Below are 15591 nucleotides of genomic sequence, written 5' to 3' on the forward strand. Positions count from 1 at the left end.
GTTGGGAATCCAGATCTTCCGCTTCTGTGCAGATGAGCCCGAAGATGAGCCCATGTCATGGTTGCGCTTGCTGCTATCTTTGTATTCCTGCAGACCAGTCTCAACCTGAATAGCCTTGTTCACGAGGGTGGCGAAATCAGCATAGTCCTGAACGAGGAGTGTCAGCTTGATATCAGGGTGGAGGCCTTCACGGAACTTCTCCTGCCTGCGTGCATCAGTCGCAATGTCTTCTTCAGCATAGCGAGATAATTCCAGAAATTCCCGCTGATAAGCATCCACAGTCTTGTTGCCCTGGACCAAGTTGCGGAACTCACGCTTCTTCCGGTCCATGATTCCCTGGGGAATGTACCGAGCACGGAAAGCAGCCTTGAACTCTGCCCAAGTGATGATAGTTCCATCGGGCTGAGAGCGCCTGTGGCTGTCCCACCATTGAGCAGCGGGACCCTTCAGAAAGTAGGCGGCAAAGTTGACATAGCTCGCCACGGGCACATTGGCAGACTCTAGCTCATAAGAAATGTCACGGAGCCAGTCATCAGCATCAAGAGGCTGAGTTGAGCTGCGGTAGATCGCAGGGTTGAGACGGCAGAAGTCTTGCAGTGTCACGCCTTGTGGTTGGTTCATGTTCGGCCTTTGGAACTGAACAATGAGCCCTTGCATAAACTGGCGGTTCAGCTCAAACTGTTGGATCATCCCCGCCATATACTCAGGAGGCGGGGGTGGTGCATCGTTGGCAGGGCCACGCGGGCGGCCAACTGGTCTAACCATCCTGTTAAATATTTAGCAGGGGTAGTTTAGCTTAAAGTAATTGAAAGGCATCGCACGCATTTATGAAGTAATCAAGCATAATGAAAGGGAAATGCGATAGATACTCCATAGTAGTTGAGTTCGACATACAGACCCATACATAAGTTCAATTACAGACTAACGATTAAAAACTCGAAATTTGGCGATAGCCCGGACGCATTTGACGATACCCTGGACTCACTAGGCGGCGCGCAGGCACGCGGTGGAAGAGTACCACAACGAGATGTAGCGATAAGGCTACATCAACGTCGGAGAGGACGATCGAATCCTGGTAGCTGGCGGTGATAGAAGGTAGGGACAGTACCCTGTGTCCCGTTGTGACTCTGGTGAGGGTACCGCATCCAGTCGAGCAGCTGAGGTCCAAGTGCAGGGGTTCTACCCCCAACAACAGTGCACTCGAGAGCTGATGGTAGCTCTGTCCTGCTCGGCTCGCGGATGCGCATAGGTGGAACCCTCGGACAGTGTGATGGTTGCAGCTCTGTCAACGCGTCGTAAAGACGAGCGCGCGTAGCATACAACTCCACAGTCAGAGCTCGAAAAGCACGATCCATTGCCTTAGTGTACTGCACCAGAATCCGCGCGTCGTAGCGACGCGTCACGTAGGGGGCGCAGACAGCGACGTAGGAACGGTCGCTGCGCTCCCGAACGTCAGAAGCGTAGGCAGTGAGATCAGACCCAGTCTCATCCCCAGCAGGAGCATGCGGGATGTATCTGAAAGGGCTCTCCTCCAGGTGAGGGTACGCTCCACGGAGACGGGTGATGGCGATGTAGGCCGCATCATGGACGGCCATCTCACCGACACTCCAATACCACAGAACACGTGGCGCTTGAGGGTCTCGCCACCCCTCTGGTCGAAGATGCGAACCTCAGCCTGGTACTGGTACTGGTTGTACTCGCGGAAATCCTCGAACACAGTGTACTCGGGGTACCAGCGATATCCCAGCCTGGTCAGAAGATCGACCAAAATGGCCGGGAACCCAGTCGTCTCAGTGGCCTTTGTCAGGCGCACATGCTGTCTTGCGGGACGCATCTGAAAATAAGATTGACGGATGTCAATGACAGTGTGTGTAATACATATTCAGGAGGAAAAGAGTAGATAGTCCAGCGCTCCGGATCGATGTGATTCGAGAACCTAATGTTAGAGTTAGTAAAATCTTTGACCCGAAAGAGAAGACAAAGTAGAGCCCAGAGTATAGGAAAGGAGTAAAAGATACTAATACCACCCAATTGAGATGTGGGCCCGTAAGCCACAACATCAGTGTTAGTAAGGTTTTCAAACACTAGACTCAACTTCGGCCCAAGAGTTGGAAAGGGGCTACCTACACGCAGTTGGCTCTGATACCAACTTGTGACGCCCAAGGCTTAATCGTACGCTAATCATACACGCAAATGCGTACGATCAAACCCAAGGACTCACGGGGAGATATCACAACACAACTCTAGACACAAATAAAATAACATCAGCTTCATATTACAAGCCAGGGGCCTCGAGGGCTAGAATACGAAAGCTCGATAAACACACGAGTCAGCGGAAGCAACAAATATCTGAGTACAGACATAAAACATGGGGTGCCTTAGAGAAGGCTAGCACAAAAGATACAACGATCGAACGAGGCGAGGCCTCCTGCCTGGGAACCTCCTAACTACTCCTGATCATCAGCGGCCTCCACGTAGTAGTAGGCACCGTCGGGGTAGCAGTCGTCGGTGGCGGGGACCTCCATCTCCTGGGCTTCATCATCTGGTCGCAGCAAACGGATCAAGGGGACAAGGGGGGAGCAAAGCAGCGGTGAGTACTCATCCAAAGTACTCGCAAGTCTTACATCAGAACTATTCTAATTATGCATCAGTATCAAAGAAGGGGGTTATATGTGGACTGACTGCAGCAATGCGAGAATAGAGAGAGAAGGCCTAGTCCTATCGAAGACTAGCATCTTCAGGGTCTTGCAGCAATAGACGAGAGTAGAACAGGGGGGGGGGGGTAAAACATTAATAGTCATATTGTTGTAGCAAAATTAAAGTGAGGTCACGCCTAAAGATCCTCCCTCGACTCCCTGCGAGGAAGCAATCCCGAGGCAAACTAATTCCAGTTAAGTAACAATTGTAGTTGTATAAGATCGGGGCACAACTCCAAGTCGTCCTGTAACCGTGGACACGGCTATCCGAATAGTTAATTTCCATCCCTGCAGGGGTGCACCACATGTCCCGTCACGCTCGATAACACTCTGGCCAGACATACTTTTCTAGGTCCTGCCCGGCCTCGGAATATCGACACGTCGCAGCCCCACCTAAGACTAATCAGAGAGGCCAGCCCGCCGGTCTAAATCCTAAGCACAAAGGGTTCATGGGCCCAGTTCCCCTTCACGCTCCTGCACGTGACGTGGGCGGCCGACGTCAGTCCTAGCATCCCTTAATCACAAGCGCGATGCATCTCGGGACCACTCGGGCGCGCGCCGCTACACTGCTGGCATCTGAAAAGCTTCGGCTGATACCGCGACACCGAGTACCCATAATTCTTCCCGCGTAGCCGGTTAGTGCGAAAAGGTCTCCGACCAACACAGATCAAATACCCAAATCCATTAGCATTTTAATTAGGCCAGCAACACAGTCTCGCGGGAATCCACCCGTCTTACAACTAAACACCGAAGATCCCAGTAACATGGTCGAGTAACTGTGTGGTTGTAACATCGAGGGAATCCGAGGGATCACCCTCGTTGGTTTCCGAACGATGTACCCGTCAAGGTGGGCTTAGAGGAATCACCCTCGGGGGTCCCACACTCGCGGGGTTGCACGACAGGGGCGTCATCGGGAATGGCGAAAGAGGAATCACCCTCGATAACCACGACCGACTAGCTATACTATAGAGATATCATCAGGAGTACTTAGCGAGGTGTCACCCTCGGTACCCGATAGTATCTCTATAGCGTCGTACAACGAAGGGGGTGAATGTGCTGTGTCGGGTCTGGCTCGTCGATCAGAGATCGAGATTAGAAAACAAGCGGGGCAACTGAACTACGGGGTCAGAGGGGATGACTGCTCCACCTATACTAAGCAGATTAAAAGTACAGGACTGAAAGTAGCAGTTCATCAAAAACAGGCTATGCATCAGATATAGGAGCTAACTACAACAGTAGCAAAATACTAATGCAAGCAGTAGGAAGAAAGACATAGGCGATATAGGAATGATCAAGGGGAGTTTGCTTGCCTTGCTGCTCTGCGGCAAAGGACTGATCGGCAGGGTCGTAGATGTACCCGGCAGCAGCGTCAGTCTCGGGGTCTACCGGTAAGAAGAGGGGGGAGAAACAATAAATAATAGCACCGATGCAACACAAAACATGACATGGCAAGATGCAGGCTAGACATGAGCTAACGCAGCAACATCCGTCATAGACGGGTCGGAAGAATACCTGACGATATTTTCCGGGTCTCGGGCTACTACCGGTTACACTGGAAACGATGGAAAAGTTCCATGTTTGCTATGCTAGGGACACGTGACAGACGAACGGGCCGTGTATCCGGGTTCGTCTCGCTTTGCTGATCAACTTTCACGTTGAAATTATTTCGATCTGACTTACGGATTATTTAATATTAATTTTCAAAGTTTTATTAATTATTTAAGAATTAAAAACAGATTTAAAAGATTTAATAAAATTCCGTTATGACAACATCGCGATGTCATGCTCACATCAACATTTGACCGGTCAACTAACCAGCGGGTCCCGAACGTCATAGGCACAAGTTTTATTTAAGATTAAATATTATTTAATCAGATTAATTTAGTGAGGGACCCGCGTGTCATTCTCTAATCATGTTAATTAATTATTCTAATTAACAGATTAACTTATATATTTATTTAACTAATTCATTAACTCATTAATTAATTATTATATCTATTTATTTATTTATTTAATAAAACATTATTTTTTATAATTTATATTAACTCTCGCGTGGGGCCTCCCTGTCATAGACAGCGGGTGCATTGGCCCCACCGGTAAGTGACCCTAGGCCATTTACTCATCTATTTTATTAGATACCTAACCGTGCAAATACCGTATTCCTCTAAATATCCATATACGCAATACATACATCACATCTCATACATACATACATACATACATACGCATCTAATACATCATTTGTTTTTATTTTATTCTCTCAAAACTCTCAACACTCATCTCTCTGTTAACAAAGACACAGAACTCTCTCTGCTAACTCCACCTAGAAGAACCGAAAGTTCAAATCCTCCTACCGGAGTCTACCGTCGACGGATCGAGGCCCCGTTTGCCGGAACGGAACCGGGACGGCGAGGAGATCGACACGGTGGGAGGAGCCCGAGGAGGGGCTCACCGACGGTGACGTGACGGCCCGGTGAAGCCGGAGTTCGCACGAAGGTGACGGTGGAGACGGCGTGGTTCCGGTGATGGAGGGGACGGTGATGATGGTGATGACGCGCCGGCGAGGGGGAACCGGCCGGATCCGGCGAGGAAGAGGCGTAGGGGAGGCCCGGTGGGGGAGGGGCTCGCCGGCGTGATGAAGGGGCCGAGGGAGGCCGGTCTCCCTGCCCGGTCCCTCCCGGACCGAGCGGGAGGAGGGGGGGCGCGACGGGGAGGGGGGGCCCGTCGGTGAGGAGAGGCAGGGGGGTCGCCGGCGTGGTGAAGCCGTGGCGCAGGGGCTCGCCGGGGGGAGGATAGGCCGTGGGGAGGGGGCCGCGAGGGGTGGTGGCCAGTGAAGGGCTGCTCGCTGGCGGGGGACGAGAGGTGGCAGGGGCCGCCGGCGGGAGGAGGCGGAGGGATCTGGGAGGGAGGAGGAGGCGACGTGGGAGGGAGGCGGGTCGTGGGGAGGGGGCGAGATGGGGTGGGAGAGGGAGTCGTGGGAGAGAGTCACGGGAGGTGGGGGCTCTCGTGGGGGGGGGTGTCGGTGGGGGTGGGGGAGAGACCGAGAGGGGTCACGAGGGGGAGATGGAGGCGCGCTGTCGGTGGGGGGGTGGCTGGCGGCGGCGCTCAGGGGGGGGAGGGAGCTGGCGAGGGAGGGCTGCTCGCCAGGGGGGTCTAGGGTTTGGCCGGTTGGGCCGGTGGGTGGCCCAGCTGGGCCGGGGGAGTGGGGTTGCTTTCTTTTTCTTTTTTTTTTAATTTGTTTTCTTTTGTCTTAGTTTGTTTTCCCTTTTTATTATTATTATTTATTCTAATCCCTTTTATTATTCTATTCTTATCTACTTTCTTTTATAATTTATAACTTATACTTTTAGTCCTTTCTTTTGTTTATTTATTTTCATTTACTATATTTCTTTACTTATTTTGTTAAAGCTCCTTTCTTAATATATCGGGATCATCAAAGATTCCAAAAGTACCCGACTTGATATTATAATCTGTTAGGGGAATCTTTATAACTCCCCGACGTTGTTATCTCAACAACATAAAAATCTTTTCACGTTTGACTTAATCCCGAAGCTTCGAATTATGATTCGGTTTCAACCATCACGAGAACATTGATATAGTTAACGGTGATGTGGCATCATTAGCGTAGGATCACTGTCGCTTATTTAGAATCATTACGGTAGCAAAAGTCGAGGATGTCACAAAAGGGTTTTTCACAAGTTCAAGGAGTTGACTACGATGAGACTTTCTCACCCGTAGCGATGCTTAAGTCCGTCAGAATCATGTTAGCAATAGCTGCATTTTTCGATTATGAAATCTGGCAGATGGATGTCAAAACGGCGTTCCTTAACGGTTTTCTTAAGGAAGAGTTGTATATGATGCAACCCGAAGGTTTTGTCGATCCTAAGAATGCTAACAAGGTGTGCAAGCTCCAGCGATCCATTTATGGACTGGTGCAAGCATCTCGGAGTTGGAACAAACGCTTTGATGAGGTGATCAAAGCATTTGGGTTTATACAAGTGGTTGGAGAATCTTGTATTTACAAGAAAGTGAGTGGGAGCTCTGTGGCGTTTCTAATATTATATGTGGATGACATATTGCTGATTGGAAACAATGTAGAGTTTTTGGAGAGCATAAAGGATTACTTGAATAAAAGTTTCTCTATGAAGGACCTAGGAGAAGCTGCTTACATTCTAGGCATTAAGATCTACAGGGATAGATCAAAACGCCTGATAGGACTTTCACAAAGCACATACCTTGATAAAGTTTTGAAGAGGTTCAAAATGGAACAGTCCAAGAAAGGGTTCTTGCCATTTTTACAAGGTACGAGATTGAGTAAGACTCAGTGCCCAGCAAATTATGAGGATAGAGAGCATATGAGCACCGTCCCCTATGCTTCAGCCATAGGTTCTATCATGTATGCAATGCTGTGCACTAGACCGGACGTTAGCCTGGCCATAAGTATGGCAGGTAGGTTCTAGAGTAATCCAGGAGTGGATCACTGGACGGCGGTCAAGAATATCCTGAAGTACCTGAAAAGGACTAAGGAGATGTTTCTCGTGTATGGAGGTGACGAAGAGCTCGCCGTAAAAGGTTACGTCGATGCAAGCTTTGACACAGATCCGGACGACTCTAAGTCGCAAACCGGATACGTATTTATTCTTAATGGGGTGCGGTAAGCTGGTGCAGTTCCAAGCAGAGCGTCGTAGCAGATTCTACATGTGAAGCGGAGTACATGGCTGCCTCGGAGGCGGCTAAGGAGGGTGTCTGGATGAAGCAGTTCATGACGGATCTTGGAGTGGTGCCAAGCGCACTGAATCCAATAACCTTGTTCTGTGACAACACGGGTGCCATTGCCCTAGCAAAGGAACCACGGTTTCACAAGAAGTCCAGACACATCAAACGATGCTTCAACCTCATCCGCGACTACATCGAAGGGGAGGACGTGAATATATGCAAAGTGCACACGGATCTGAATGTAGCAGACCCGCTGACTAAACCTCTTCCACGGGCAAAGCATGATCAACACCAGAACTGTATGGGTGTTAGATTTATTACAATGTAATTCACATGATGATATGAGGGCTAGATTATTGACTCTAGTGCAAGTGGGAGACTGTTGGAATTATGCCCTAGAGGCAATAATAAATGTAGTTATTATTATAATTCCTGTATCAAGATAATCGTTTATTATCCATGCTATAATTATATTGAATGAAGACTTATATACATGTGTGGATACATAGACAAAACACTGTCCCTAGCAAGCCTCTAGTTGGCTAGCCAGTTGATCAAAGATAGTTAGTGTCTTCTGATTATGAACAAGGTGTTGTTGCTTGATAACTGGATCACGTCATTAGGAGAATCACATGATGGACTAGACCCAAACTAATAGACGTAGCATGTTGATCGTGTCATTTTGTTGCTACTGTTTTTTGCGTGTCAAGTATTTGTTCCTGTGACCATGAGATCATATAACTCACTGACACCGGAGGAATACTTTGTGTGTATCAAACGTCGCAACGTAACTGGGTGACTATAAAGATGCTCTACAGGTATCTCCGAAGGTGTTCGTTGAGTTAGTATGGATCGGGACTGGGATTTGTCACTCCGTATGACGGAGAGGTATCTCGGGGCCCACTCGGTAATACAACATCACACACAAGCCTTGCAAGCAATGTGACTTAGTGTAAGTTGCGGGATCTTGTATTATGGAACGAGTAAAGAGACTTGTCGGTAAACAAGATTGAAATAGGTATACGGATACTGACGATCGAATCTCGGGCAAGTAACATACCGAAGGACAAAGGGAATGACATACGGGATTATATGAATCCTTGGCACTGAGGTTCAAACGATAAGATCTTCGTAGAATATGTAGGATCCAATATGGGCATCCAGGTCCCGCTATTGGATATTGACCGAGGAGTCTCTCGGGTCATGTCTACATAGTTCTCGAACCCGCAGAGTCTGCACACTTAAGGTTCGACGTTGTTTTATGCGTATTTGAGTTATATGGTTGGTTACCGAATGTTGTTCGGAGTCCCGGATGAGATCACGGACGTCACGAGGGTTTCCGTAATGGTCCGGAAACAAAGATTGATATATAGGATGACCTCATTTGATACCGGAAGGTTTTCGGAGTTACCGGGAATGACGAATGGGTTCCGGGTGTTCACCGGGGGGGGGGGGGGGCAACCCACCCCGGGGAAGCCCATAGGCCTTGGGGGTGGCGCACTAGCCCTTAGTGGGCTGGTGGGACAGCCCAAGAAGGCCCTATGCGCCATAGGAAGAAAATCAAAGAGAAAAGAAAAAAAAGAGGAGGTGGGAAAAGGGGGAAGGACTCCTCCTTCCAAACCTAGTTGGACTCGGTTTGGAAGGGGAGGGTTGCCCCCCTTGGCTCGGCCGACCCCCTTGGGAGTCCTTGGACCCCAAGGCAAGGCTCCCCCTCCTCCCCCTATATATACGGAGGTTTTAGGGCTGATTTGACACAACTTTGTCACGGCAGCTCGACCACATATCTCCACGGTTTTACCTCTAGATTGCGTTTTTGCGGAGCTTGGGCGGAGCCCTGCTGAGACAAGATCATCACCAACCTCCGGAGCGTCGTCACGCTGCCGGAGAACTCATCTACCTCTCCGTCTCTCTTGCTGGATCAAGAAGGCCGAGATCATCGTCGAGCTGTACGTGTGCTGAACGCGGAGGTGCCGTCCGTTCGGCACTAGATCGTGTGACTGATCGCGGGACGGTTCGCGGGGCGGATCGAGGGACGTGAGGACGTTCCACTACATCAACCGCGTTCACTAACGCTTCTGCTGTGCGGTCTACAAGGGTACGTAGATCGAATATCCCCTCTCGTAGATGGACATCACCATGATAGGTCTTCATGCGCGTAGGAAAATTTTTATTTCTCATGCGACGTTCCGCAACATCAACATTGGACGATGGAACCCTCGTTGCCTCGTTGGTCTACATACGGTCACACCAGCTTAATTCAGCATTTGCAAGGTGGGACGTACATTAATTGATTGACGGTGGAAACTTGAACTCATGCATGCACGTACATCACATGCGGGTGAGTGATGCCACAATAAACTTCTTTTAGTTTCATGACGATGAAAGGACAAGAGTTGTGCACCAGTTTCATCACATGACGGTGAGTGATGCCACAACAAACTACAACTTTTTACGAATGGTGATTTGCCAAAATTAGGTGTTACAAATTCAAGGAACAACTTGATTTTAGAAGGAACATGCAAGAGAGCAAATGGAGTGTAGTGGTTCTTATTTTTCAGGCTCGGTTTAAAAAAAATGGACTGCCGGGCAGTGTTTCAATTTACTTAGAACTGACCTGTATCAGTACTACTTAATCACAAACAACATTTAAAGCAGAGGTATAACAAACAAATGGACTGGTAGGCTTTCTACACCCGTCATTCGTAGGCATTCCTACAATAGTGCCAGTACTCAGATTAGCGTGGGCAATCTCACGATTACCTAAGGGTTCTTCAATTCGTCGTTGTTCCCGAGCGGCTCCTGTCCTCCCAACAGCCTCAAGTCCATCGGTGAGTATATGGACACATGTCTATTTGTGAGTGAAAAATATTTGAAATACAATCTTAGAAATAGTCGATAAATGAGCATGTTATTCAAATTTTAAATTCAACTTTTAATAGTGATGTTTTAATGTTCACAGAAATTTATTGGTCAAGTTGTTTCACACCACAAAAATATATTTGAGTTTCAACTTGAAATTTAACTATTCTCTGGAAAATCACGTCTTCAATGTACTGCATCATTTTGAGTATTTTGGGGAAAATAAAACAAAACATAAATTGTACATGGCTTCCTATGGTTTCTAGTAGCAGATAGCATCTCTTGTGTGATCACTATTATTATTATTTTGCCTCTAATTATTTAAATCAAACTCCATCCATGTTCATCAAGTCTCGATTCAGCAACAATAACTCGTTCTAATTAATTAGGACCATGTGTCTCAAAGAAAATTATGAACAACAATGATTTGATGCAACAGAAAGCAAATCGATAGTACGTACTAGTAGCTACCTACAAGCAACCGATTGATTATCGGTGGATGATTGAATCATTGTTGGTCCATGTCGTTCACACTCACCAGCTTCAACATTTTCAGTGTCACACATCAACTAATTGATTAAGGGTAGCAACGGATGTCGTGCATGAACACTCGATCAACGAGTGCGTGATGTCAACGTTGACGACGTCCTCAAGCAAACTGGCACTCCCAATATATAGGGGCTAATAATATAATAATTTGTGATGTTTAGTACTATATTGTTGAAGTTGTATATGCAAACGGTTCCCAATGATAAAAAAATTATAGTAGCATGAACTACATATATTATTAATTGACCGATAGTCACGGTAAATATCACAATTCGTCTTAGGCCCTATATATGAATGGTTGGAATAGCTTTGTTACCCAGCGGGATATCCGAGCACTAATTTAGGGTTTGGACACGTTGGGTATACTTAAAAGGCGAATCATGGCCCTCACATATCCATACTATTTAACTAATACTCCCTCCGTCCCAAAATTCTTGTCTTAGATTTGTTTAGATATGAATGTATCTAGTCAAGTTTTAATATTCAGATACATACATTTCTAGATAAAGCTAAGACAAAAAATTTAGGACGGAGGAAGTAATTAATAAATTATAAATGTGCGACATCAAGCTGCTTTCATCCTCGTTCTGCACGAGGTGTGTCTTTGACACAACTGAGATAAGATTTCAACGCTTTCACTTTCATCAAAGGACAAGAGTTGTGTACAGCATGGACCCATACATAGCTTGTACCCTGCTCTACACAACTATGTATGGTACACAGAACATAGTTGTGTATACAGCTACATAGCATAGCATATAATATATACAGCTAACCTCTTATATATACAGCTACATAGCATAGAATATATACACATAGCCCGTACGCTATATATGCAGGTACGTAGCATAGAATATATATATACAAGAGGCGCCGATTTTCGTATTTTGACCCTTTTTGCAAAGTTTAGCGAGATCCTGATTTTTTTTAGATGAGGGTCTGATCTCGCTACTAAACTTTGCAAAAAGGGTGAAAACACGAAAATCGACCTACAAGAGGATAGTGTCCAGCATGTATATATATATCGAGACAATCTTATATATCCCAATAGTTCCCAAAGGCTTACATGGAGAAAGGCAAGACTTGCATGGATATGATCAGAAGTCAGGATGTAGATAGATCACCTTCAGCGTCTACGGTGGGTGTAATAAAGAAGAACTTGCTACTGCAAGTATGTACTTCTAAGTCATGTGTTATTGCATGTGAGAAGAGAACAAAATAAAGTGAGCAATTTTGTTTTTCCTTTTTTTTATGGTTTCGATTGAAACTAAAATTGGTCGTCATTTGCAACGTGGTAAGTACAAACTAAGTGATCTCGTGCATGCATGTGACGCAACTAAGTGATGCTATGACGATGACGTCATGAACAAACTGCTTTTATTTTCACATCAAAGGACAAATGTTTCTTTTGAGAGAGAGAGAGAGAGAGAGAGTCAAATGACAAGAGTTGTGCACATATGTTGATGCCCTTAGGCTATATATAGACCAGACTTCGTGCCATGCAACACTCACACTGCAAGCTACTACCTTAATTAGTATAGCAAAGATAGCCATGGCCAGGAGCTTCAACTTATTTGTGCCGGTGCTGCTCACCTTCACCTGCCTTTTCTGCTTGTTGTGCTTCTACTTCGTGATCTCTTCTTCTTCCCAGGCTTCGTCCAATGGCTTCCTCCAGTGCCTCTCCGACAGCCGCATCCCGGTGTTGACGCAAAACTCTTGTTCGTTCAAGCGACAGCTCGAAGCCTACATCAGGAACCCAAAGTTCATGGCGAATACCAACGTGAAGCCACTCTACATCGTCATGCCGACGAACACCTCCCATGTCCAAGGCACCGTGCGATGTGGCAGGCAATGCAATATGTCCATCCGCGTGCGCAGCGGTGGGCACGACTACGAGGGTCTGTCGTACCGGTCCGTGCATGCCAAGGACTTTGTCGTGCTCGACCTATCACAGCTCCACAAAGTGAGCGTCGACAGCCACACGTCAACGGCGTGGGTGGAGTCCGGCGCGACCCTCGGCGAGCTCTACTACAAAGTCTGGAAGGCGAGCGACGTGTTGGGATTCCCGGCTGGCTTGTGCCCGACCGTCGGTGTCGGAGGTCATTTCAGCGGCGGCGGCTTCGGCATGCTGATGCGAAAGTACGGCCTGGCCATCGACAACGTCATCGATGTCGAGCTCGTGGATGCCAAGGGGAGGCTCCTGAACAAAACCTCCATGGGGAGCGACGTGTTCTGGGCCATCCGTGGCGGCGGCGGGGAGAGCTTCGGCATCGTGCTAAAGTGGCAGGTGAAGCTTGTCCCCGTCCCGCGGACGGTCACCGTGTTCAACGTCTCGGTGTCCACTAGACAAGGCGCAGTGGACGTGGTCACCAAGTGGCAGCAAGTCGCGCCGACACTGCGGGACGACCTGTTCATCAGGGTGCTCGTCCAGAATCAGAGGGCAGACTTCCAGTCCTTGTTCCTCGGAACCTGCGACGTCCTCCTGCCAGTGATGAGTGACCACTTCCCTGAGCTCAAGTTCAACCGCTCCGACTGCAAAGAGATGACATGGATCCAATCTGTGCCCTACATCTACCTCGGCAACAACTCGACCGTGGAGGACCTCCTGAACCGGACCTCCTCGGCGTTCGCCCATAACAACGGTTTCAAGGCCAAGTCTGACTTCGTCCGACAGGCCATTCCCCGGGACGTATGGGCCAGTATCTTCACCAAGCTCGCGCAGCCCGAGGCACACTATGGGCTCATGATCCTGGATCCCTACGGCGGGAAGATCAGCGCCGTGCCAGAGTCAGCCACGCCGTTTCCCCACCGTGCCGGTGTGTTGTACAACATCCAATACATCAACTACTGGAATATGGCTTCGGGGAACGGAACCGTGCAGACCAAGTGGATCAGGGACATGTACACGTTCATGGCACCGTACGTGAGCTCCAACCCAAGGGAAGCCTACTTCAACTACAGGGACCTGGATCTTGGCGATAGCTTCGAGGTCTGGGGGCCCAAATACTTCAAGCGTAACTACCCGAGGCTCGTCATGGCCAAGGGTATGATCGACTACGATGACTACTTCCACAACGAGCAAAGCATCCCGTCACCAAAACATGGCTACCTAATGCAGAGGCCGGAGGCTCTTTCATCCTCCTTTTGAAGTATCGGCAAAATGGCGCTGTCGTGGTTAAACGATCTTGTTGTCGATCGACATGTTTTTCTTTCATTTTCCGTATGTGGTAGCTACTGTATATCTACATTGTGCGTGTTGTATCTTGAGAAAATTTCATTAATAAATCACACTCCCGAGTGACACCCGACATGTAAACCTTCAAAGGATGAGAAGGGCTCCCTTTTTTTCAGCTGTGATTTGTTTTGCTGTAGAGGTTTGCTAAGGAAGAACACCCACATTAATAATATTAATAATAATGAGGAGCAAGTCATAATTAGGTATTTTGAGCAAGGGTTGTATGATGTTTGGGAACTCGGACAAGAGATGACCTTAACCTCCATTAACATCAATGCCAAATAAAATTCTAAACAACGGAAGATGGATGAAGTGTAGTATTTCATGGTTTCAGCCATTTAAATCCATCGTCAATTGTTTTCTTTCACATCCAGTTGAAGTGTTGTTGTTACATTACATGCTTGGTTTCAAAAGCAATAAAAAGGAACGGACAGTAGTACATTGACTTAGGAGTAGCTTATAGTAGCTCAGCTTAATCACAATCAACAATTAAAGTAGAGCTAGGTGTTATCGTGTAGGTCAACAAACAAACAAGGACTTGCTACAAAAATTATTAATATGTACAGTTATGTTGACACCAATATATCTCCAACCCAATCAAGTGCGGTTATGTTGTGCTAAAAGGACACTAGTAGACCTGCTTGTTGTACTTTCAAACATCTCTCGCTGCTAGCATACTACTCCATTCCGTCTTCTTCAGCCCAAACATCGTTCAAACTTACAAAGAACAAATAAATAACTAGTGTGCTGAAGTCAAACTCATTTCGTTCCTTTTTACTCTTCACATATGATTTATTTGAAGTCAAACTTCTGGACGGTTCACATAAACTATAAAAAAAATCGAATCATTAACCTTCTGGACGGTTCACAAAACATGTAAAAAGGCATTCGCTACGCAGTCAGCCAATAGGCTGCTGATCGGGAAGCTGGAAGTCTCCGTAAGCCAGCTTTCGGTAACAGTCACCGCACAAGCGCGCAAAGTTGAGGTGGACCTTTGGCTGATATACTTATATGCTGAATTATGGAAGAGTTAAAACTAGTAGATAACTCATCAATTTATAGAAGAATTGGTGCCACAACTGATCGACTGTTGTGACGAGAGTTCCACAGGTTTACCACCTCCAGGCTGTCGGTTTCCATCTCCAGATGCAAGAACCCTATGAGAATTGCAAAGATGACTCCGTCTCGAACCGCCAGGGCTTCTGCGATCAGGGGTCAGTCACTCTAGGATGCGGCTTACACCAGGCACCCATGAAAGTTGTAGGTGTGCGTGCAACGCCACCCGCTCCACTCTTTCGTTGGTCATGAAGGATTGCCGCATCAGTGTTTATTTTAACATGGTCAAGCTCCGGTGGTCGCCAGCCATGGCCTAGCAAGACGATTGCATGCTGCGGTGGAATGTCAAGCATGGCCAATGCTTCTCTAGTGAGTCGCACCATGTTGGCCGGATCCAGCTTGTCGCCATCGCACCAAATGGGCCATATCACTGTGATGACCGTTGCTCGTTCTTGCGCCCTGAACTTTGGTCCGCATAAA

The 15591-nt window shown here is 47.5% G+C and overlaps 1 protein-coding gene across 1 annotated transcript; it reads left to right on the forward strand.

Moving 5' to 3' along the window:
- The first annotated feature begins 12346 nt into the window (after nt 1-12346).
- LOC123429003 (berberine bridge enzyme-like Cyn d 4) lies at nt 12347-14122 on the forward strand. The gene has a single exon (XM_045113075.1). It carries the CDS (start codon nt 12373-12375, stop codon nt 13966-13968), a length of 1596 nt encoding a protein of 531 aa, XP_044969010.1. The 5' UTR covers nt 12347-12372; the 3' UTR covers nt 13969-14122.
- The last annotated feature ends 1469 nt before the right edge of the window (nt 14123-15591 follow it).

The sequence above is a fragment of the Hordeum vulgare genome, chromosome 2H (genome assembly GCF_904849725.1).
Source record: "Hordeum vulgare subsp. vulgare chromosome 2H, MorexV3_pseudomolecules_assembly, whole genome shotgun sequence".
Lineage (NCBI taxonomy): Eukaryota > Viridiplantae > Streptophyta > Magnoliopsida > Poales > Poaceae > Hordeum > Hordeum vulgare.